The sequence below is a fragment of the Galeopterus variegatus genome, unplaced genomic scaffold, assembly GCF_000696425.1.
Source record: "Galeopterus variegatus unplaced genomic scaffold, G_variegatus-3.0.2 Scaffold1985, whole genome shotgun sequence".
In the NCBI taxonomy this organism is placed as follows: Eukaryota; Metazoa; Chordata; class Mammalia; order Dermoptera; family Cynocephalidae; genus Galeopterus; species Galeopterus variegatus.
The window spans coordinates 19,862-45,127 of record NW_007728096.1 but is presented as its reverse complement, the minus strand read 5'-3'; the positions used below and the strand labels follow the sequence as shown (position 1 = coordinate 45,127).

At 40.6% G+C, this 25,266-nt stretch overlaps 2 protein-coding genes across 6 annotated transcripts in view; one reads left to right on the top strand and one right to left on the bottom strand.

The window, feature by feature from the left end:
- Positions 1–20,179, top strand: part of DIS3L (DIS3 like exosome 3'-5' exoribonuclease) — a 35,119-nt gene extending 14,940 nt beyond the window's left edge. The window contains exons 3-15 of the mRNA XM_008579941.1: positions 2,138–2,273; positions 4,363–4,539; positions 6,006–6,084; positions 7,632–7,811; positions 10,139–10,308; positions 11,968–12,129; positions 13,779–14,026; positions 14,595–14,687; positions 17,336–17,490; positions 17,596–17,774; positions 19,047–19,192; positions 19,573–19,747; positions 19,833–20,179. Coding sequence (XP_008578163.1) covers positions 2,138–2,273; positions 4,363–4,539; positions 6,006–6,084; positions 7,632–7,811; positions 10,139–10,308; positions 11,968–12,129; positions 13,779–14,026; positions 14,595–14,687; positions 17,336–17,490; positions 17,596–17,774; positions 19,047–19,192; positions 19,573–19,747; positions 19,833–20,138 — 2,206 coding nt within the window. The 3' untranslated portion in view covers positions 20,139–20,179. The remainder of the gene's footprint in view (positions 1–2,137; positions 2,274–4,362; positions 4,540–6,005; positions 6,085–7,631; positions 7,812–10,138; positions 10,309–11,967; positions 12,130–13,778; positions 14,027–14,594; positions 14,688–17,335; positions 17,491–17,595; positions 17,775–19,046; positions 19,193–19,572; positions 19,748–19,832) is intronic.
- A 2,155-nt stretch (positions 20,180–22,334) lies between these two features.
- Positions 22,335–25,266, bottom strand: part of TIPIN (TIMELESS interacting protein) — a 14,954-nt gene continuing 12,022 nt past the window's right edge. For all 5 annotated transcript variants that reach the window (XM_008579936.1, XM_008579939.1, XM_008579940.1 and 2 more), the window contains 2 exons: positions 24,634–24,840; positions 22,335–22,936 (listed from right to left, as the gene is read on the bottom strand). In XM_008579936.1, coding sequence (XP_008578158.1) covers positions 22,752–22,936; positions 24,634–24,840 — 392 coding nt within the window. In that variant the 3' untranslated portion in view covers positions 22,335–22,751. The remainder of the gene's footprint in view (positions 22,937–24,633; positions 24,841–25,266) is intronic.

Genomic DNA, 25,266 nt, shown 5'->3' with positions numbered 1-25,266 from the left:
CATTTTCTCGTCATTGGCTGTTTGGGAGTTGATCTAGATAGTGTGCTGGAATAAACCAACAATTATGCTGGAACCGTGATTAACACTGAAATGCTTAACATGTCAATATTTTAGATTTGTCATTTGAATACATCATTGATATATTTTAAAAACTATAATTAGGGGGCTGGCCAGTTAGCTCAGTTGGTTAGAGCGTGGTGCTGAGAACACCTAGGTCCAGGGTTTGATCCCTGCACTGGCTGGCCACACACACGCATAAAATTGTAATTAGGGACGCATAGATACCCAGAGTAAGTTTGCCCCAGATTCTAATGGCTATCAGGATCATGCCACTGATCTAGAAGTTATAACTTTAATACTTGTGTGGGAATAGGAGGGAAGGGATTATACTTTTAAGCTAAGATAATCTGCTCAATTTTTCTGGAAAAGCTTGTTCTAATATCCTAACCAGTCTTATTAGACTGAAACCAGTAGGTTAATTCTGAGAAAGCTCTTTTAGGAAATATAATGTCTTAGTTTAGGTCTGCCTGAAAGCAGAGCCTGAAGCAAGCCCTTGAGTGTTTATGTGGAAGTGATTCTCAGGCAGGAGTGAGGAAGTGGGGAGAGTGAGCTGGAGAGAGAGAGAAAACAGTAAAGGATGGGTTACTGCTGTGGGAAATGAAGGTCAGTCAGTCCTGCTGGGAGCCTCTGAGAAGCATGTAGAATGTGCCTCAGAAGTCACCTTGAAGGGCAGAGAGTAGAGCATTTTGTTAGTTGCCCCTTTAGTTGAGGGTCTTTCCTCAGGGGTATTAACTCCATTCAGTGGCCCCTTGAGGTGGGATGCAACTGTCAACCACAGCTGCAGCTAAACTCAGAGGTGGGCCTAGAGTACAGGTGCTGGGCACCGGTAGCCTTTGCTATACTCTTCTGTATGGGACAGAAGAGACCTTAAGCTTTAAAATGTCTTATCTGTGCGAAGCATTTAAATCATCTTTTTTTTGGTAAATATTTATCTGTTAGAACCATTAATATTTTAATTCCCCAAAGCAAAATAAGAACTGATATATACCAAGTCCTTAGTTATAGTCCCCAGGTTCCCACATGGCCCATCACCAGAAAGGGAAAAACAAATCTTTCTCCAGATTGGGCCACATGTGAGTACTCAGATGATCAGCCTAACTACACAGCCTTGCACATAGCAGGTACTCAGTAAATGTTGGCTGAATTGTTAAAAATCTGGAACTAAACAGACCTTACATACCTTCTTCATTTACAGAAAGAGAAACAGATGCACACAGAAATGGACCATCCACCTTTGTGTACTTCATTGGAAAGATAATCCAGTCTTGAACATAGTTCTCCAGACCTAGACTCTGTTTCCCAATTCAAGTTCTTTTCAGGAAGATTTCCAGGCATTTCATGCAGCTCCATATCAGACCCTACTAGGTTATGGTCTTCAGCTACTTACAGTCTAGTTTTTCTCTTGGCTAAAGACTTATTTCTTTTAAGCCTCACATAGTGTAGCTTGTTATCCTTTTTGGTGTTATGTGGCTTATTCCTCTGAATATAGGGTGTTAAAAGAAGGTAGAACCTCATGGTTTCCAGACCACATGAAGAAATGAAAGGGGTTGCTATGGTGGTGGTGGTTGGATGTCTTCAGGAAGAAGAGATGTCAAGTGCTTTCCTTTTTTTTTTAAAGATAACTCAGTAAGGGGATCCTTACCCTTGACTTGTTGTCAGCACCACGCCCTCCCAAGTGAGCGAATTGCACATCCCTATATAGGGATCCAAACCCATGGCCTTGGTGTTATCAGCACCACACTCTCCCGAGTGAGCCACGGGCCTGCCCCCTCAATCCTTTCTGAATCAGCTTTTTGTACCCCAGCGCACCAGCCCAGGGCTTATTTATAACGGATACTCAAAGAGTATTCCTCCCGAGTGAGCCACGGGCCTGCCCCCTCAATCCTTTCTGAATCAGCTTTTTGTACCCCAGTGCACCAGCCCAGGGCTTATTTATAACGGATACTCAAAGAGTATTTGTTGAACGAATGAATGAATGGTTGTCTATACAGACCAAAGGGTAGCAGATTAAAAGCCAAGGGTGAAATTCTGAACAATAGCTTGTGTTTGTCTGCTCAAGTGCCTTTTGCTTTTCCAGGAGCATATACAATGCTGCTGTTTGGTACTATCACCACTGCCAGGACAGGATGCCAATCATCATGGTGACAGAAGATGAAGAGGCAATTCAGCAGTATGGAAGTGAAACAGAAGGAGTGTTTGTGATTTCTTTCAAGGTATTTCCAGCTGTTGTGTATGTAACTATGTGTGTCTGTGTGTGTGTTCATTTCCGAAGAAGGCCCATAAGGTTCTGGATTCCTTTGGCAACACAGAAAAGAGAAAATAAAGAAAAAAGGAAGATTTTACAAAGTTCTATATCTTATTTACTCCTAACTAATTAAGCTTGACTTTGGCAAATTTGGGCAAACTCCTGTGACTGTGAGGCCCGCAGCATTCAAGACCAGCCCAACCATCTCCTGCTGACAGTAAACTAATGTTTATTGTTATAACAGTAATAGTAATGATGATGATAATAGGTTGAATAAAATTGCCAATATTTGGTGGTTTTTTACCTATAAAATATCAGTTTTACGTGGTTCCACCTAATAGTAATAGCCAACATGTATCTATACCAGGCACTGTTCTAAGTGTATTATTTCATTTAATTTTTGCAACGACCCAACACGGTAGGTGTTATTATCCCAGCTTATTGTTAGGGAAACTGAAACACAGAAAGGCTGAGCAACTTGCCCAGGGTCACACAGTAGAAATGGTAGAGCTGGGATTAGAACCCAGGCGGTCTGACACCAGAGCTCTTAACCACCATGCTATATTGGATCCCAAGTTATTTTTCTGAATACACACACAAAACACATCATTTTAAAAGCCAGTCTTGTTTTTCAGCCGTTCCTTACTCTTCCCCACTTATGAATGTTTATGGGGGTTAGTAGGGATAAACGAAGGGATCAAGTTGTGATTTTATTTATGTGAGGGCTGTCGGTCAGCTTGGTACAGATCACAGACAGAGTGTTATTATCAGTGACGGTTTCTTTGGGCTGTCTTAGCAACACGATTCTTCCTATCTCTCAGGTACCTTTTCAGAGCATAGGATGACTGTTAATCTCTCAATATATTACTGGTCTCTTCTGTCTGCCTGGTTGGTCAATCAAATTCTACTGGTGGATATTGTTTTTTGATGCAAAAACTAGAATGAGGCCCTCCATTACCCCTGTCAGTTTACAGAAAGTCTAGTTGGATTTTGAATTGTGGATTCTATAAGGGTTCTCAGGTGCATGTATTGCTAAAGATTTGCCAATAGAATTTTCTTGGCCCTGCTATAAAAAAGTGTTCTGGCATGCGAGAGAATTCTGGGGGCGCTGGATATTAATGGCAGTGTCACTTGTTTTTTCTGTTGCAATATATCATGTCTTGTTCCTGCAGAGGACAGTTGACTAAAATTACATTTTTCTACTTTTTGTGAAAATTACTTTTCTTTGTAGTCCAACAGTATAGCACAGTCTTATTTTGTATAGTGTTTCTAAGCAAACTGTGTGACCGAGGGCCTCATAGAGGTGAATGATAACAGAAAAAAAGACATACTGTGAAGATCAGATGAGAGGGAAGCCCAGAATGTTCTGTAGGAACTTGAAGTTAGATGGAAAAGAGCCAAGATGATAAATTCTTCTTGAAGAGGTGGTTCATAATGACAAAAGTTTGGTGTTGATAAGTGGTAGTGACCATGGAATTGGGATACTGTCATTAGTGCTGACAGAACTTCTGGAAGGATAGGGAAAGAAAGGAAACAGTTTGAACAGGATCCTGACATCAGTGGGAGAAATGCTGGAGTTGACAATAAGGATAATTTATTTTCTTTTCAATTTGAGAAAAAAGAATGTGATAGACTCTACCTTAGACTTAAAGTTGAGTTAAAATCACGTATAAAGAGATAAGAATGACACAGAGGTGCTTTTCCTCCGCGTTGTCTGTAGGCCACTGTCTGCAGCAACGAGATACATGTAAAGACAGGCTGCCTAGAGGTGCGCGTGGGGGTGTGTTTGGAGAGAGGCAGATTTGAAGGTGCAAGGTAATCTGGGAGATGGACACATTTGATGGTAGCAGGGTCGCCCTGGGGTTCCTTTGGCAAAACTTCAGGGATTAATGAAATGGTAGAAAAAGGACGGTAGTGTGAGGCTCAGGAAAGTGGTGCTCACTGAACACTTCCTGAAAACTGCATGCCAGCAGTTCCTAGTTAGGATTTTTTGTGGTAGTACTATAATGAAGATTCATAATTTCGACCATGTTTCTCTATGCCTTTATTAAATGCAGAATTATCTGGACAATTTTTGGCCTGATTTAAAGGCTGCCCATGAGCTTTGCAATTCTATCCTTCAGTCTCGCTGGGAAAGAGAGAATGAGAGTCAGGAGAGCCATGGCAAGGAGTACCCGGAGCATCTTCCCCTGGAAGTGCTAGAAGCCGGGATCAAGTCTGGACGCTACATCCAGGTAAAGGTGTTGATGAAGAAGCAGCATCAGGACCAGTCAGTATGTTTTCTTCTCTTCTTCATTTGCCTCCTGGCACAAGCCTCTAATTTCAAAGGTCATAAACACAATGGGTGTGAGTAAGCCAGGCTGTCAGTGTTTGAGGTGATTAGGGAGTCATTCCTGTAGTCATTGGCTGGACTGTTTGAAGCTACTCTATGATGTTCTTAATTGTGTTACATATTGAGCATCACACAAGTGGAGTGTGGAAGTAGCTTTGTAAATGCCTCCTGTCACTAGGAAAGAAACACATATTTTTGAATCAAGATACCAAGGTTTGGCAACATTGTAAAATTGGTGAAATGTAGTTGCTTACCTCCTTTGCCATTTTCCTGCCCCTTTCAAGGGCCCCTTTCAATTCCTCTAGGACCTAGAACCCAGATGCTGTCAGGGTTTGGGAAGGGATCAGATAAAATTATTGCTCAGATTTCAACAGTTTTACACTCACTCATTTGTGTGTGTGTGTGTGTGGCTCTGAAGTTTTATCACATGCACAGATTTGTGTGTCTACCACCACAGTCAAGATACAGAAGCATTCAATCATGGATTTTACATTTCTAAGAAGCAAATCAGAAGATTTGTATGAGAACACCACACTAACTTCTCTCCCTAAAGTGTGGATATTTTATTTTTTATTTTAATTTAAAAAAAAAAAGATGACTGGTAAGGGGATCTTAACTCTTGGCTTGGTGTTGTCAGCACCACACTCAGCCAGTGAGCGAACCGGCCATCCCTATATAGGATCCGAACCCGTGGCCTTGGTGTTATCGGCACCTCACTCTCCCAAGTGAGCCATGGGCCGGCCCAAAGTGTGGATATTTTAAATGAATATGCCTAAACAGGCTAATGCTTCCAACTTGTTAATAAAGTTTATGACATTCCTGGAAGGATAGTTTGAGATAAAAGTTTTTTTTGTTTGTTTGTTTGTTTGTTTTTCCTTCTTTTGTCTTTTTTCGTGACCGGCAACGGATTGCAACCCTCAGTGTCGTGCCCGTACCGGACCGGGACCGGCAACGGAATCGCAACCCTCGGTGTTGCGCCTGCACCTCACTCAGCCAGTGAGCGGCCGGTCTGTATGTGGGATCCGAACCCTCGGCGGGAGCGCCGCCACACTCCCAAGCGGCGCACTGTAGCAGTGCGCCACCGGGCCGGCCCCGAGATAAAAGTTTTTCTAAAAGACTACTCATCACGTAGGTAATATAGATCCTGGTACTTTCAGCACCTGGTATAGCTAGGAGTAATTCAAAATGATATATTTTCTCTGGAGAAAAGACACCTTAGTGATTAATATTATTCCTAAAGAAAGGGATCACAGACCTTATAAGAATATTCTGGGGATATTTTCACATAGTTTTTAAAAACTGGACCTTTTGGAAGCAAACCAGGCAGAAAAGAAATTTTTTCACATTGATTTTTGATTATGATTTTAGGGAATTCTGAACGTCAACAAACACAGAGCACAAACAGAAGCTTTTGTTCGACTTCAAGGAACCAGCACTAAAGATTCAGGTGAAGTATAAACTTTACATGAATTTCCATCCTATTTTTTTGTTCTGATACTATGCAATGAAGAAAGCAAAGTTGAAATTGTCACATTACATATGCCATGTCATATCCCCATGTACATTTGGTGGGTGGGATTGTGGGGTTTTTTTTTTTTCCTTTTTTCGTGTCCGGCAATGGATCGCAACCCTCAGTGTCGCACCTGTATCGGACCGGGACCGGCAACGGGATCGGCAACGGGATCGCAACCCTCGGCGCTGCTCCCGCACCTCGCTCAGCCAGTGAGCGGGAACCGGTCTGTATGTGGGACCCGACCCCGCGGCGGGAGCGCCGCCACGCTCCCAAGCGGCGCACTGTAGCAGTGCGCCACCGGGCCAGCCAAGGGATTGTGGGGTTTTTAATCCTAGATTTTTGTCTATAACTTCTGATTTTATTGCAATAAACTTCGGGCCGGCCCGGTGGCGCACTGCTACAGTGCGCCGCTTGGGAAGCGCGGCGGCGCTCCCGCCGAGGGTTTGGATCCCACATACAGACCGGCGGCTCACTGGCTCAGCGAGGTGCGGTCACAACACCAAGGGGTGCGATCCCGTTGCCGGTCCCGGTCCAGTACGGGCGCGACACTGAGGGTTGCGATCCATTGCCGGTCACGAAAAAAGACAAAAAGGACAAAAAAAAAAAAAAAAAAACTTAAACCAAGATTTGGAGAAGCAAAGTAACTTGCTCAAGGTCACACACCTGGTAAGTGGTGGAGCTGAACTTGCAGCCAAGGCAGTTTGGCTGTGATTTTAAGACATTACTCTGTACTGCCTCGCTGTGCTATATTGCCTTATTGGAATCATTTTTAAAAAGTAATGAAAATGTATAAATAAGTTGTACCATAATATAGTTCTTAGTTCTTTACTGACTGGGTGGGAATAAACACCTGACAGTCACAAGAGCATGGCCGGGTTGAAGGAGAATGAAGAACAATGGTTTTCCATGTGCTTTTGCCCATCAGTTCTGCAGTATCTAGTTCCTCAGCCTGTTGACCACTCCCTTGGCTGCGTAGGGTTCCGAAGGTGTGTGACACAATTCCAGTGTAGTCTCACAGATTCATGCAGGGAACCTGAAAAGGTGATGGGGTGGGGAAGATTTTTTTTTTTTTTGTCCTTTTTGTAAGGGGATCGCAACCCTTGGCTTGGTGTCACCCGCACTGCACTCAGCCAGTGAGCGCACCGGCCATCCATATATAGGATCCGAACCCGTGGTGGGAGCGCTGCTGCGCTCCCAGCGCTGCACTCTCCCAAGTGCGCCACGGGGTCGGCCCGGGAAGAATTTTTTTTAAGAGAGGTGATTGAGGATGGTGGCCCTGGTGAAAGCACATTATGTGGTGACATGGTGGGAGCATTTCTTCATTCCTAACCTGAACAAAAGATGTTTGACTTCACCTTTGAAAGGAAGAAACCTACTTGCAGGAATGCTGATTAGACATCAAATATATCATGTTTGAAACGCCTCACTAGTGTGGCATCCCCTTGGCTTTATGGGGTTTCTCTGTGTGGCCCCAAACACAGGTTTAGTCAGTGACATTCTAATCCATGGGATGAAGGCACGAAACCGCTCGATTCATGGAGATGTGGTAGTTGTGGAACTGCTCCCTGAAAATGAATGGAAAGGAAGAACCGTCGCCCTGTGTGAGAATGACAGTGATGACAAGGCCTCAGGCGAGTCCCCAAGTGAGCCCATGTCTACAGGTGAGCCAGCTGCAAAGTTGCAGTGTTATCCATTGTCCTGTGGAGTTATATTTGTCCTTAGCCATCTAAAAATACTATACTTATTTGTTTATTCATTTATTTAAATTAGCAAATTAAAATTATATATATTTATCGTGTATAACATGATATATGTCTATATTGTGGAATGGCTAAATTGAGCTAATTAACATATGCATTACCTTACATACTCAGATTTTTTTGCGGTGAAAACACTTAAAATCTGCTCTCTTAGCAATTTTCAAGAATACGATACATTGTTACTAACTATACTCTCCATGTTGTACTGTAACAGATGTTAATATAAGATATAGTCTCCTGCATGATCAGTGTCCCCAATCTGCAGATTAATTTTAATCCCATCAGCACCCAAATGTGCTGTGATATCTCTCGTCTTAAAACAAAAGCTAGGTCCCACATCCCTGCCAGCTACCGCGCCTTTGCTGTGCTTCAGTTTGTGCGGAAGCTCAGCGAGACAGTTATCTCTGCATTCTCTCTGCTTCTCTCTTGCATGCCACTCAGACACTCCCCTCCTCCACACCTCTAGACCTGCTCTTGTCAAGGTCACCAGTGACCTCACTGCCGAAGCATTGGTCCGTGCTGGGTTCCTGTCATCCGCACTGGTCAGTAGCCTTTGGCTGGTGGATCACTGCCTCCTGCTTTGGCTTCTGGAATCCCACGCTCTCCTGGTTCCTCTGCCCCACTGGTTGCTCCTTCTCCGTTCCTTTGCTGGTTCTTCTCCATCTTCCTGTCCTCTGGGGTATGCAAGGGCTCCGCTCTGAGTCTCCTGTTCTCTTCTCTCCCTCCCCAGAGATCTCACTCAGTCCTCTGGTTTGTACCTCCAGCCCAGACCCCTCCCTTGGCTTCCAGTTTTGTATACTCAGTTGTCTTTTGGGCGTCTTCCCCTGGATGTGTAACGGGCATCTCAAACTTAACACGCCTGATAACAAACTCCTGATTTCTACCCCCAAACCTGCTCTTTCCCAGGTGTTCACCCATTGAAGTAAATGGCAAATTCATTCTTAGAATTGGTCAAACAGAAAGACCTTGGGATTATACTTGAATTTTTTTACACATCAGGAAATCCTGCCAGCTCTGACTTTAATGTATGGCCTGAATTCCTCCATGTCCCGCACTTCCACCACACCTCTCCTGATTCAGTCCACTGGCACCGCCGGTGGAATTATCGTGACAGCCTCCTCACTGGCCTCCCTGCTCCTACCCTCGCTCCTGGAATAGTCTTTTCTGTACTCGGAGTCACAAGGATCCTTTAAAAAGCAAGTTGGGTCCTGTCCTGTCTCTTCTCAGAGTTCTCCAGTGGCTGCTTCCTGTTTCTCTTAGAATAAAATCCCAAGTTCCTACCGTGACCTACGAAGATCCCACCAGCTTGGGCCACCTCATCTTCCTCTTCATCATCCTGCTCTCGCCACATCAGCTGACTTGTTCTTCCCACCACCTGGGTCAAGCTTTCCCCAAACATCCTCACGTCTGTTTTCCTCACTTCATTCAAGTCTCCACTCAAATGTCACTTTATTTAAAATAGCTACCACTTCTGGCCATCCATACTGTTGGTCACCTTCCTCTACTTTGTATCTTTCTTAGTAATTATCACTACCTCACATATATTCATTTTTTAGTCTGTTTCCCACCCCCACAAACATCCAATCTGATTTCGTGTAAACTCTTATGAAATCAAGAATTTTGTCTGGTTGGGTAGTGTCTTCCCTGTTCCTAGAACAGGGCCTTGTACCTGATAGGAGCTCAATAAATATTTATGAAATGAAAAATGATAGCACTTTTAACCATTAAAGTTTCATTTTTTTCTTAGCTCCAATCAGTGATAATTAAAAATGTTGTGTATTAGACTTATGATTTTTATAATCTTCTGTGTATAATGGACCAAATGAGCTTGGCTGCTGCAAGAATGCCAGGAAGCGAAAAGGTACAGCAGAGGGCATGGACTTCAAGGAGTAGAAATCATTGACTTTTCCCAGTGTACTGAAACCTGAGATTGATAAAGTAATGGCAAAGAGAAAGTGAGACAAATTGATTCTAAATGTCACATCAGGCCCCACAAAAGAAAGGGCATACTGACAGTGTTACAAAAAAATTTATTCATCTTTAAAAAAAGCATACATCTTTAAAATGCTAAGAAGACAAATCTTTAAACATCTCTTGACTTGTGTGGATGTGCTTGGAAAAACTGGGGCATTGCTTTTCTGGTTCTCTTCCTTACTGCTGAGCTGGTTAGAGACCAGATAGGTGACATCTAACTAGTTAATGCTTTATTTTGTTTTGTTTTCCCAAAGGTCGAGTGGTGGGCATCCTTCAGAAGAACTGGAGGGATTACGTGGTGACATTTCCATCCAAAGAAGAGGTCCAATCTCAGGGCAAAAATGCTCAGAAAATCCTAGTTACACCTTGGGATTACAGAATTCCCAAAATTCGAATTAGCACCCAGCAAGCAGAAGCCCTCCAGGTAGACAACATTGCACCTCTCATGTTCTGTCTTTGCCAGCTTTTGAGGGGTGCCAGGAAGAATTGTTAATTCCTTTGCATAAGAAGAAAGAAATTATTGACGTCATTTGGCATTCTGTGATACTGTTTCTTAAAACTTCTAAATATGTAAGAACCATGTATTAAGTAGTCCATGGTTAATAAATGAAGGCAAGAGAGAAATTGCCCTAGAAAGAGCTGTGTAGGACAACCAGAGAGAACATACATTATCCAGCTGTCCAGCACAGAAACTTTCAATAGATAGACTTTGCCAACACTAACAAGCTTTCTTCTAGCAAGCAATATAGAAATACAGTCACTCTGCCCTGTAGGGATGATGTAGTGGTACTTCACAGAATTGATTATCCATAAAGGAATATAGCACTAGAGTGAAGACATAAACAAGAAAGTTAGAAATTAACCTTTACGGGCCGGCCCGGTGGCTCACTCGGGAGAGTGCGGTGCTGATAACACCAAGGCCCCGGGTTCGGATCCCATATAGGGATGGCCGGTTCGCTCACTGGCTGGGCGTGGTGCTGACAACACCAAGTCAAGGGTTAAGATCCCCTTACCGGTCATCTTTTTAAAAAAAAAAAAGAAAAGAAATTAACCTTTACTTGTGGCAAAGAGTGTAGGCATTGCCCAATTTAACTTGCCTGATATTTTCCATTTTGTAAATAAGACACTAAAGCAGGATGTCCCCAGCCGGTAACCTGGTTGTTGTACCTTTACCTCCTGAAGCTTTATTGCGGGTTCTCCAATGCCAGTTACCACTATTAGGCTTTCCTTTTATGTGGTTTGCCAGAATTTGGGGGCAGAGGGGTTCGGTTTACACTGATACCTTTTTCCCCACCAAAGAGCATTTCAAGACTTCAAAGAAATTAAAAAGTAACTCCCACATACAAAAAACTGAGACTTTTGTTTTGAAACTTAAATTGGACTATGCCTAACTGGGTCTTTCCCTTGTGTTGCAAGTGTTAACTAGAATGTATTGTAACTTAGGGCTGGCCTGTGGCTCACTCGGGAGAGTGTGGTGCTGATAACACCAAGGCCACAGGTTCAGATCCCATATAGGGATGGCCGGTTAGCTCACTGGCTGAGCATGGTGCTGACAACACCAAGTCAAGGGTTAAGATCCCCTTACCGGTCATCTTTTTTTAAAAAAAAGAAATGTATTGGGCCGGCCTGTGGCTCACTCGGTAGAGTGCGGTGCTGATAACACCAAGGCCACGGGTTCGGATCCTATATAGGGATGGCCGGTTTGCTCACTGGCTGAGCGTGGTGCTGACAACACCAAGCCAAGGGTTGAGATCCCCTTACCGGTCATCTTTAAAAAAAAAAAAAAAAAGAAATGTATTGCAACTGGCTTCCTTTATCAGACTAAAATTTACAGCCCACTTATTTGATGTGGAGAGGTAATACCTCCCTTCAAGGCATTGGCCAAGAATTTACATACCATCTGGCAATTTAGTAAAACAGGGAGAACAACAGCAGCAACAAAAGCCCACCAAACACCACAATTTGCAAATTGGCCACTCTCTTTGGAGTTCACTGCTGTTTATCTCTTGTTTGCTGGATGCTTCTAATCGACCCACTTAACTCCTGATGTTTGTCCTGTGTTTTATTTTTTCCTTTTGTGCAGGACTTCAGGGTGGTTGTGCGCATCGATTCCTGGGAGTCAACATCCCTGTATCCAAATGGACATTTTGTGCGTGTTTTAGGAAGAATTGGAGATCTGGAAGGCGAAATTGCAACCATCCTGGTGGAAAACAGTATTTCAGTTGTCCCTTTCTCAGAAGCTCAGGTCAGATTTTGCAGAGGCCTTTGGTCTAGTGACAGACATTTTCTTTTTCTTTTGTTATTTGTTTCATAATTAAGAAAGACAAATCTTTGTACTATGTAATGACCCACTGTCTAAGGCCACAGATAATAGAAAAATCTCACTCCTTTTTATTCTGTATTTGGACCAGACTGAAGTCAGTTTCAAGTGTAGAATTAGTTTTCCACAGCCGTATAGCTCTCAAATTTTCACATTTTCCAACTGTGCTTAAAAATGGAATGTCAGTGTCTAATAGTCAGAATACATCCATCCCCAGCAACTACAAGGCTCCCTAGTTACAGACCCAACTGAGCTCCACTCCCTATGAGAATCATTCAACCAGAGGCTGCATAAAGCTGCAGTGAGCAGATTCTTGGGATCCATACATCTCTGACCCATGAGTCAAAAAATCATGCTCATTATGAAACAGTTTTTGTAACCTTTACCGAAAACAAAAATCCCATGAACATAAAACATCAGCTATTTCCATCACTTTATGATCTTCTAAAATCCTCATAAATCTTGTTTATTATTCTCGTATAGCTATATTCATAGTGTGCACATAGCATTTTCTGCTCAGCTTTTTTCACTTAAAATTATTTTTATGTATTGACAAAGCCTACTTATTTTTAGTAGTTATGGTAAATTACTGTATATTGATGTACCCTAGTTTGCTTAAGCATTCCTCAATTGTTGGGCATTTGGCTGTTTAATTTTTCAGTATTATAAAAACTGCTACTTCAAAGATTCTTATAAACATGCTTTTTTTTTTTTCTTTTGGACCATACCCTTGGAATGTAATCATTAATGTGAGATTACCAAGTCAAAAGGCATAAAAAATTTAAGTAGCTTTTGTTATGTATTGGCAGATTGTCCTCCAGAAAAATTGGACCAGTTAAGGAGTGTATGGGTGTTCTTATTTTCATTATAGTTTTTGACAGAACAGGAGCTATACTAGTAAAATATCTTAGAATGTTTTATGTTATTAAATTTTTATGTTTAACATTAGCTTCTGGAAATTATTTGTTGACTTGTTTGGCAGCTCTCAGTGAAAATGTTAGAATAAAATAAAGTGTGGATTAGACTTCACAGGACTAGAATTCTCTCTTCCTTTTTAGCCTACTTAACTGCAAATTGATGGATTAAACAGATAACAATGGAGAGAAAATGCCCTACATTGGTCCTGTTCAAATTATTTTTAAGGAGTCAACTTTTCATATTTGGGATGTATTGACTTTTTTTCAAGGCTTGACCTGAATTAAAAGCTCAACTATATTTAAGCAAATGGATCATTTGAAAATGAGGGACACGTTGTGCTCTCATGAGCCACCCATTATTCTCGCTTCAGCCCCCATAACTAAAGAAGTTGTGAGACATTTCTTGCCATACTGTAAGGTTCCTCAAGGGCTGAAGACTGTGTCTTTCCTGTTGACACTTGACTTTCCAGAGCCTAGCACAGTACCTGACACATCTGAGGCACCTAATAATTATTGGTCAAAAGAAACAAACATAGGCTAATGCAGAAGGTAATTGAGAATGAATGAATTTCTATGCAGTCTCATTGAGAATGTTAGAGTAAATTTTTACAGAAACTTGTGGCACATCAATTGCTAAATATTTGGCCTCTTATACAGATGTGTGAGATGCCAGTAAACACACCAGAAAATCCCTGGAAGGTGAGTCCTGAAGAGGAACGAGAACGTAGAGACTTGAGGAGAACCCATCTTGTATTCAGCATTGACCCCAAAGGTTGTGAAGATGTGGATGACACACTGTCAGTCAGATCCTTAAATAATGGCAACCTGGAACTTGGGGTCCATATTGCAGATGTAACACACTTTGTGGCACCAAATTCTTGTACTGATATTGAAGCTAGAACAAGGTAATATTATTTGAAATCAGCACTCTGGTTTTCTGTATGTGACTGTAGCTTTTGTATCTGTGCTAGCTTGGGATGTTCAAAACAAAGATTTCATGTTGTGCAGTTCTGAAGATCCCTTCCAGAAAAACCAGTTGAGGCCCACCCCCCCACCCCGCTTTTCCTTTAGAAAAATAGTACCTTCATCAAAGTGTATTTCCGTTTTAACGTACCCTTTTCACACATTGCTTCCTACTGAATTGAAATGGTTTAAATTTTCATGTACTAAAATACTATTTTATATAACTACTGGATCATAACACTAAAATTTTCTTATACAGCTAAGGTTCCTGTCACTTTTTCTTTCTTTCTCATATCAGTAGAAGAATATTCAGCCCAAAGCAGTATCAGTTAGAAAAGTGGGAACGTGGGAATAGTTTTATTACCCAGTCTGCTGCACTTTATGAAACAGCAACAGCCTTGGGGAATTCGTACTGAGATTTTGGCCATTTACCTCACAGCAGCTCACACCGTCAGCAGTTCTGCTTCTCGCTGCTGAAGGTCACATTCCCCGTGTATGTGTCATTCACAGGGCCACCACTTATTATTTAGCAGATCGTCGCTATGACATGCTGCCCTCTATCCTCAGTGCTGATTTGTGTTCCCTCCTGGGAGGCGTTGATAGGTGAGTTTGTGATTTTTATCTTTGAAGCTTATCTTGTCCCTTCTGTGGTACTTGATGCTCCCTGCTTCTGGCCTCTTTTCTCTTCTTTCTAATGTGCTCTTACAACCCCGCTCCCCACCCCTGCTTTTCCCCTATGTCCTCTGTACCCCTCTGCACCACTTATTTTTAGGCGGCTGTATTTCTCTAGCCTTCCCTTCCCTTCCTCTCCTCTTTTCTGTCTTCTGGCTGTGACGCTGCTTCTCCCTCTGTTGTTGGCTTTTTAGAGTCAGCTAAACTCTGGGAACAAGTACATGTAGCTTTGTGCGTATGCCTTCCCTGGTTGAGCTGTTTTGCATGAGGATCGTGAACTTGGGGAGTTTTTTATATGTTTATTTCTTGTAGTTAAAATTTATGTTTACCTTTGAATAGGTAATAAAGTCCTGTAGTCTAAAATTCATAGGTTCCAAAAGATACTTAATGAAAGTCTTTTTCCTATCACTTTCCCTCAGTTACCAATTTCTTATATGTTTTTCTTTTTTTCTTTTTTTAAAAAGATGACCGTTAAGGGGATCTTACCCCTTGACTTGGTGTTGTCAGCACCACGCCCAGCCAGTGAGTGAACCGGCCATCCCGATATGGGGTCCGAACCCGGGGCCTTGGTGTTATCAGCACCGCACTCTCCCGAGTGAGCCACGGGCCGGCCCAATGTTTTTCTAGATACAATACACATACACATATGGATGTGTGATCTTTCTTTTTTACACAGATGATGATATATATATATAGTTCAGTACCTTCCTTTTTTTAAAACTTGATGTATCTTTGAGATCATTCCATATTAATCACAGTTGCTTATCTATGGAAATTTGCATAGTTTCCAGTCTTGCTATTACAAACAGAGCTATACTGAATTACTTTGAACATAAGTCATTTCACATTTTTAAAAATACAGTATATCTAAAGGAGAAATTCCAGGGGGCCGGCCCGTGGCTCACTTGGTAGAGTGCGGTGCTAATAACACCAAGGCCAGTATAACTTCGTATAATGTATGCTATACGAAGTTATTACGCCGGTAAAAAAAAAAAAAAAAATGTATAAACAGGATATTAAAAGTATTTTGTTGTCAAGGAACAGGTACTAATTAAAATATCTTTTATTTATTAGAATGGATTTTTTTCCTTCCATCTTCAGGCAATAGTATCTTTTTTTTTTGTTCACGTGGTGGTCATTGGTTGAGCTGTTGGCATGACCCACGTGCTGAGGGCTGTCAGCCTCTTTATTTATCTGTAAATGCTGGTGGCGGTATCATTCATATTTGACAGGTAGGGAAATGAAGACGGGAGAGATGAAGTAACTTGCCTATAACTTACCAGTTGGTGAGGGCAGAGCCAGGATTTGGATCCACGTGCATCAAACTGAAAAGCGCGTGTTAGTGGCCACTCATCACATTGCTTCTCTGTTCATCCTCATCCGCACTTCTCCCTCCCCCCGTTCCCTTAGTCAGCCGCCATACAGAACTGAATGCTATGCTGTATTATTAGTTTTATTTTTAATATACTTCTATTTATTTCCCGGGGTTTTGAAAATTATCATTTTGAGAATAAATAAATAGAATGCTTCCTATTTCTCTCTTTAAACTAAGAAACATGAGGCTGCCAGTTAGCGCAGTTGGTTAGAGTGAGGTGTTATAACACCAACGTCAAAGGGTTCAGATGCCCATACCAGCCAGCCGCCAAAAATAAATAGATAAAAAATAAAACAATAAACTAAGAAACATGAATTTAGGTTTCTTTTATTTGTGCACCTCAAGTTTAGTTTAATTTTGTTTTGTTTTTAACTTCCTCTGGCTTAATAATTCTTAATTAAAAAAATAAGAAAAAGCCCATTCTTTGATCTGTATAGGATGTTTAAGGTTAAGCGTATTAAGAATTCAGTTCAACAAATATTTGACCACCTACTATGACCAAGCATTAACTTAACGTAGTATTAATCAGCACATTACTCTTTACTAATTAAGAAATATATATATATATATATTTTGCTCTCTGCTTAAGAAATATAAATTCTGGCTGGCCCGGTGGTGCACTGCTACAGTGTGCCGCTTGGGAGTGCAGCGGCGCTCCCGCCGAGGGTTCAGATCCCACATACAGACCGGTTCCCGCTCACTGGCTGAGCGAGGTGCGGGCGCGACACTGAGGGTTGCGATCCGTTGCCGGTCATGAAAAAAGACAAAAAGAAAAAAAAAAAAAGAAATATAAATTCTGATACTTTTTCTTTGTTTAAACCTTAAAAGCAAACTAGATTTGTGTAGTTGAAAAGAGTTGCTTCTGAAATGTCGGCGCTCCCGCCGAGGGTTCGGATCCCACATACAGACCGGTTCCCGCTCACTGGCTGAGCGAGGTGCGGGCGCGACACTGAGGGTTGCGATCCGTTGCCGGTCATGAAAAAAGACAAAAAGAAAAAAAAAAAAAGAAATATAAATTCTGATACTTTTTCTTTGTTTAAACCTTAAAAGCAAACTAGATTTGTGTAGTTGAAAAGAGTTGCTTCTGAAATGTGTTTGAAATAAATTTAACTACTAACAGATGAGGATATTGACCAGTGAGTGAAGGGTTCCACTTGTAAAATACTGTGTGAGACAAAACAAAGGTTTTTCTGTTCTTTGTCAGGTCCAATAAAACACTGGCTGATTCCCTGGATAACGCGAATGACCCCAGTGATCCTATTGTAAACAGGCTGCTGCGCTCTATGGCCTCGCAGGCCATGTCTAATGCACTGTATTTCTCCACCGGGTCATGCGCAGAGGAAGAGTTCCATCATTACGGTATATGATAAAATTTTCCTAAGTGTGGCCATGCCCTTGATCATACTGTTTAAAAAGTACATATTTTCTTTTTGTTTACTTTGATCTTTTGATTTCTTTTTGAAGGTCTTGCATTAGATAAATATACCCACTTTACTTCTCCCATAAGAAGATATTCAGATATTGTAGTACACCGATTGTTAATGGCAGCCATTTCGAAAGATAAGAAAATGGAAATTAAGGAAAATTTGTTCAGCAACAAAGATCTCGAGGAATTATGCAGACATATCAACAACAGAAACCGAGTAAGAAGACATTTTAAAATTCTCTTAGTCATCATCTCTTGCTAAGAAAATACCAGCTTTATTATATAGTAGAGTGAAGTACCTCTGTATCCAGTGTTCTAGTTCTCTGCTGTGCAATATGGTAGCCACTAACCACGTTGGCATTTAAATTTAAACAAATTAAAGTCAGAATGAGAAATTCAGTTCCTCAGTCACACTAGCCACATTTCACACGCTCAATAGGTACTTGTGGTTAGTGGCTATCTATTGGGCAACACAGATATAGAACATTTCCATCATTTTAGGAAGTTCTGTTGGGCAGTGCTATTCTAAGCAACCCAGTTTACAACAAATGGAATTGCCGAGTCAAAAGGTGTGTACAAATAAAATTTTGGTACATATTACTAAATTGCCCTCCATGACAGAAGTGCTAATTTACACATCCACTGATAGGATTTTGGTAGGTCTGGCTTGAAAAGAAAGAAAAGTGAGATATGTGTGATACTTTCCCTGTACCCAAAATGTATGTGTCTCAAATTGTCAACCTCTAATTTTTTTTTTTTTTCCTTTTTTGTCTTTTTCGTGACCGGTAGCGGGATCGCAACCCTCGGTGTTGTGCCCACCCATAGCGCGACCGGCAACAGGATCACAACCCTCGGTGTCGCGCCCGCACTGCACTCAACCAGTGAGCGGACTGGTCTCTATATGGGATCCGAACCCTCGGTGGGAGTGCTGCCGTGCTCCCAAGCACCGCACTCTACCGAGTGCACCACCAGGCCGGCCCGTCAACCTCTAATTTGATGAACTGTAAACAGGTGTCATTTTATAAAAGAATTCACTTTCTTTTTTTTTTTTTTCCTTTTTGTCTTTTTTCATGACCGGTAACGGGATTGCAACCCTTGGTGTCACGCCCGTACTGCGACCGGCAACGGGATCGCAACCCTCGGTGTCACGCCCACACCGCGCTCAACCAGTGAGCGGACCGGTCTCTATATGGGATCAGAACCCTCGGCAGGAGCGCCACTGCGCTTCCAAGTGCCACACTCTACCGAGCGCGCCACCAGGCCGGCCCAAAATAATTCATTTTCTAAGACAGTTTTCAGGGGATAATACTGGATGGTTAAGTTCCCACAAAAACTGATTTAATTCATAACAGAACAATTTTTATATTAATAGTTTTATAGAATCTAACCTTTTTAAAGACATTGTTTCTGTGGGAATATGAATTTCATATTTCTTCTGGGAATGTCAGAAAAGTGTTTTAATGCTTTGGGGTTGTGCTACTTCTTACAGGCTGCACAGCATTCTCAGAAGCAGTCTACTGAGCTCTTCCAATGCATGTACTTTAAAGACAAAGACCCTGAAACCGAGGAGCGTTGCATATCCGATGGAGTTATTTACTCAATTAGAACAAACGGTGTTCTTGTATTTATACCAAGGTATGTTACATCTAACCCAATGGTTAATGAGAAATAATAGTGAAAAGTGTAAACACACAGTGCATTAGATGTAATTTGTTAAAGTATCTAAGCAACTATTTGTAAATTACTAGATATACATAATATATAATTCAGAATGTAAGTGTGAAGTAGGAGGTTGGCGTACACGTACGTGTACATCTATACCAGTCTTAGGATTTTACTTTCTTTAGCAAAATATTTTGTTTCCATCTATTATGCTGAAGTAAATATTTGGAGGTAAACCACAGGAAAAGTGATTTGTTTTCAATCTAGAAAAAAAATTAGCATTCTAGATAAGTATACAAGATCTGCATACTAAGAGTCTCTGTATTTTTATTTTTATCCTGGCAATGATTCAGATTTGGGATTAAAGGCGCTGCTTATCTAAAAAATAAAGATGGTTTAGTGATCGCATGTGGCCTAGATAGCCGTTCTGAATGGAAACCAGGATCCCTTCAAAGATTTCAAAACAAAATTACCTCTACCACAGCAGGAGGGGAATCTGTTACATTCCACTTGTTTGACCATGTAACAGTAAGTCTGTATCTATGTTATTTTGTTTTTAATATAAAGAATGAAGAATGTGATTTAGTAATATATATTTTCTCCTCTATGATAGGTAAAAATATCTGTACAGGCCTCACGTTGCCATACTGATACAGTCCGGCTTGAAATAATAAGCAACAAACCATACGTGATACCAAACACAGAAATTTTTCATCAGAGTTCCCTTTTGCTGAAGAGTGACTTAGTGAAAGAAGTAACTAGATCTGTGGAAGCTCAGCTTGCCCAAGAGGTCAAAGTAAACATCATTCAGGAAGAATATCAAGAATATTGCCAAACAAAAGGAAGAAGCCTATACACCCTTCTAGAGGAGATAAGGGACCTAGCTCTCCTGGATGTTTCAAACAATTATGGAATGTGAAATACTCTACTTCATTAAAAAAGCTTTGTTGTATGCAAGTATTTTCCGTCTTTTCAAACTTAACATCTAATTTTCTGTTTCACTCAGTGCTCTAGACGATCAGGATTAGGTAGATACTTCACATGTGTAAAATGTTCTTATAATGCATTAAAGTTTCATTAAGTAGGGGGCCGGCCCGTGGCTCACTCAGGAGAGTGCGGTGCTGATAACACCAAGGCCACGGGTTCGGATCCCTATATAGGGATGGCCGGTTAGCTCACTGGCTGAGCGTGGTGCTGACAACACCAAGTCAAGGGTTAAGATCCCCTTACCGGTCATCTTTTAGAAAAAAAAAAAAAAAAATCGACAGATCCCTATATAGGGATGGCCGGTTAGCTCACTGGCTGAGCGTGGTGCTGACAACACCAAGTCAAGGGTTAAGATCCCCTTACCGGTCATCTTTTAGAAAAAAAAAAAAAAAAATCGACAGATCCCTATATAGGGATGGCCGGTTAGCTCACTGGCTGAGCGTGGTGCTGACAACACCAAGTCAAGGGTTAAGATCCCCTTACCGGTCATCTTTTAGAAAAAAAAAAAAAAAAATCGACAGATCCCTATATAGGGATGGCCGGTTAGCTCACTGGCTGAGCGTGGTGCTGACAACACCAAGTCAAGGGTTAAGATCCCCTTACCGGTCATCTTTAAAAAGAAAGTTTTAGTAAGTAAAATGTAATTAGGTCACTGTGGAAACTGATTTTTCAGTAATGAGTAGATAGTGAATGGTGGGTCCACAAAGCAGATTGCTAGCTTCTAACAAACCAAAAATTAATTTTTGGTTATTTTGTCTCAGATCCATTTTCAAAGTTTTATTTTCCCAGTAATTGGTACACTGGACCATTTGAGTCATAGGCCCCTCTGACATCTATCAGATAACTTTTCAGTTACTTTTAGATGGTAAGACTTCGTCCTATCCACCTATCCACTTTAAAACCCCTGTCATATTTGTCTCAAGCTTTTCCTGCTGTCTCCAGCGCCAGTTGGGAGATAGGGCATAGGGAGGGTGGTGGGACACACAAGTAAGGTCTGTTGTCTCAGCACCCTCACCTCCTTCCATTTTGTTGAGTACTCCTCAAATGATGAGGTGCACCGGGCTTCCCCTTGTTGGAAAGTTGTTACTTTGTCGGCGAACCCACCACGATAAAAAAAATTCTCCTTTCTCAGTCAACTACTCTAATCCAGTTCGTGAGGGTGGATAGAACCCTAAACAGGCCATTCTGAGGAAGCAGTTTGTCTAGGCATTGGTGGCACTTTGAGACTGGGCTCCATCTTCTAGTTGATCCCCCTTCAGCAGCAGTAAACCACAATCCTTTTGCTGCACATGCCTCTTGGCCCATCACTATGGCAGTTCCCAGCAACCCACAGCACCCTTCCCCCCCATCCCACATGTTCTTCTTGTGCTCAACTTCCTGGCTTTTCAATCAACCCATATTTGTCATTTCCTATTCTTACCTGAAGTCAGAAAGCCTGAAGAGAACAAGCCTGCCTGTCCTAGCATTGTGGATGGAAGTCACTGTAGCACCGTCAAGCCCTTTCCGCAAGGGAAGAGGTGAGAGACTTTCTTTACAAACACTAGTCTTTCTCATAAAAGGTAACCTTCTTCCCAGTCTCCTTTGTAAAAACTAGCTCAGCCTTTCCCTCCCCTCCATGGGAATCCCCTGTCAGACAGAATCAGACATTGTTTAAACTTGGTTGTCAAAATGCTTTCTCATCTGTAATTACCCCTCCAGCAAGTTGATAAAGTAGGCAGGAAGAACTCCAATCAGGTCTTCTCAGCATCTGGCCCTAACACTTCCAACATCACAGTCACAATTCCCAAATCTTCTTTATTTCTTAAATCTCTTTCTGTATCATTATTGTACACATTCTTCCTAATACTTGGAATCTCCTCCACCAACTGAAAGGCCTTTCCTATGAATCCTCCCTAGGTGCTCTGTGTTCCCCATGATACTCTGCAAGTTTCTCTTCAACTAGTCAGTAAGGAACGTTCTTTAACTTCCCTAGCACCTATGAGGGCCAGGCAATATATGAGCCTTTCATGTGACCTTTTAAGTACTAAAGTGAGTGATTTCTCAAAATACATGTAAAAAACCTTAAAAATTTTATCAAAAGTACAAATGCAGAAATAACAATAAAAAACTTTAATAAAGCCTCTAGAGATAGTTTGTAAGATAATTTTTATTTTTACTTCTTTTTAAAAACGGACATTAATATTCAATATATATTTATATCTCAAAACATCACCCAATTTAGTGAAAATAAGGCACTCAATGGCACACAAGCAGAAGCTGCCAATTAATTACTAATCATTTTATAAGTCAAATCTACATAAAAATAAACACTAAAAAGAATAGATTAACCAAAGTTAATATGTGACAAGCATAATTATAAATAAATACCAGATTTTAAACGAGAATCTGTAAAAGTTTTACTACCTAAGGATTTTCACTCAAAGTAAACAAAATATGTAGTAATCCCAAACTTTCAGGATAGCAAGTTAATAGACACATTTTCTCTTAGTGGAGGCCTATCTAACCTCGGTAACGTTTCTGGATGGAGCATAAAGGATCGTACATTTTAAAAGGATTGGTCTAGTTGTGTTTCCTCAAATTTTAATTCCTCCTCTTCATTTACAGTATTGGCAGGAGTAGCATTATGTGGATTGTCTAGAATGTCTTTGCTTAATCCATTTGACTCATTTTGATCCTCATCAGTATTAACATCTTCAACTGTCGGTGCCCTAGGTGTGTTCATTAACATGTCTGGAAGAAAAATCATATTGTTATTACTCATTATAAGCACCTGATCCAATTTTACCTCATAAACACAAATCTCTTCAAAACTTTAAATTAGTAGAAATAAAATCTATGACCACTTAGTTAATGTTACTATCACTTTCTTCTAAGTAAACTCATTTTTATACATGTTTAAAGTCAATTTAAAATGCAAAAGGGTCTTGAATGATACTAAATCAAAACTTTTTTTTTTTTGGCAGCTGGCCAGCAAGGAGATCCAAACCCTTGACCTTGTTATTATCCGCACCATGCTCTAATCAAGTGAGCTAACCAGCCAGCCCCAAACTCAAACTCTTGAATCATACTCAAATGTAATTTCTCATTCAAAATCTGAACTACTAGAAAGAGGCTTAAAAAAACCAATGCACTTATCAATTCTATGTCAAAGTGATCTACAGTAAAGAAAATTTAAGATACTTCCATTTGGGTAAATTTTAAGTTGTATATTATAAATAGAAGGTGAGCCTTAAATACCTATTGCCAGGTATACTTTGATATTGACGGCAAGGAAGCCATTCCTATGGTAGTTTTTCACATGGTACTATAAAAACATCCATTTGTAAAGACGAAAAATAAATTCATTTTAATTGAAAAAATTCATGATAATGTAGTCACAATAACTTTGATTTGAGAATTTTATTACATTGTAAAATTGTTTTGCAACATGGTATCTACTTATAATCCTTACTTTCCCATTCTGAAAGGAAAAACTGGATTGGAAATTGAGAAAAACATATGCAATCCATAGGGCCGGCCCATGGCTCACTCGGGAGAGTGTGGTGCTGATAACACCAAAGCCAAGGGTTTGGATCCTATATAGGGATGGCTGATTCACTCACTGGCTGAGCATGGTGCTGACACCAGGCCAAGGGTTAAGATCGCCTTACTGGTCATCTTTAAAAACAAACAAACAAACATATGCAATCCTGCTTGCTTTGTTCAAAACAAACTTGTTAATTCTTTTTTTTTTTTTGGCAGCCAACCAGTATGGGGATCTGAACCCTTGACCTTGGCATCATAACACCCCATTCTAACCAACTGGCTAATGGACCAGCCCCTTTATAGTTTTAATAAATTTGGTCATCTGGTTTCCAAACCCAGAGTCTGTTTCTAAAACAGCAAATTTAAAGGCAGATTTAAAAATGAGGAGATGCTACAGATAAGCAAACAACCTCCAAAAGTGTAGCTCACATCAAATGTGACACAATGCAATAAAAAGCATTTTAGAATCCATTCATGTCACAGCAAACAGCTCTAAAATCCTCAAAGGGTGTACAAGGCATTTTATGTTTAGAACATCATCATAAACTTCTGTAATTATGATCCTAAATATTATGTGTCACATGCTTTAAAGAGTTAGGAAAGAATATATTTTTGAAGTATTTAGAATCAATTTTAAGTGACTAAAATAACTTTTTAAAGAAGTACTCAGCTATCCCAGAAAACCACCTTGGACTCATTTATTCTTTGAAGATTCCAAAAAGTACGCATGCACACACATACACTCTCTCTCTCGCTCATATTCTCTCAAATATACATAAACTTAATATCACACTTTTCTATTCCTAGAGATATTTTATTTTTTGAAATAGTAGAGCAGTTAAAATTTCTAACATGCCCTTGATATATTAATGGTAGCACATAAAAACCAGCATAAAATTTACCTTTTCCTAGGGACTGACTATTACTCAGTAGCTTTGCCTGCCTTCTTTCCAAGGCCAGTTGTTTATTTCTCTCAATTCTTTGTTGTTGCTCTTCTGTTAAGCTTCTACTTGGCTCAGAAGCAAACTTCTCATTTTCAGATGAGTTTGTCAAAAAGGGATCTAATTCGGTAGCAGTTACATCATGGCCATTATTTTCCCCTACTTCATCTGCAATAAAAGAGAAAAAGTTAGTACATCTGTAGTATTAGACTAGTTAGAGAAAGCTTATGCAGCTTTTGATTGAAAACCAGTTTAAAGTGCCACACTTGAAGAAACATTTTGTGAGGTATGAGAATGTTGTGAATACATGCTTGATTCAAACAGGAAATATTTATAAACCACTTTAAAGAGATATGTTAAGTCAAATGGAAATACTATTAAAAATATACATAAAAGGAAAAGAAAAATTCTTAGTTATAATTACAAATATTTTATGCTTGAGCTAATAAAACAGCTCAAGGAATCCAAACTATATTCTTGTTCTACATTAAACCAACAAATTTTAATAGCTGCCATAGTCTTTATATGGCACACAGTAGTAATTTTATATAAGCCATCATCATTTAAAGGGCAAAACATAGACACAAACGAAAA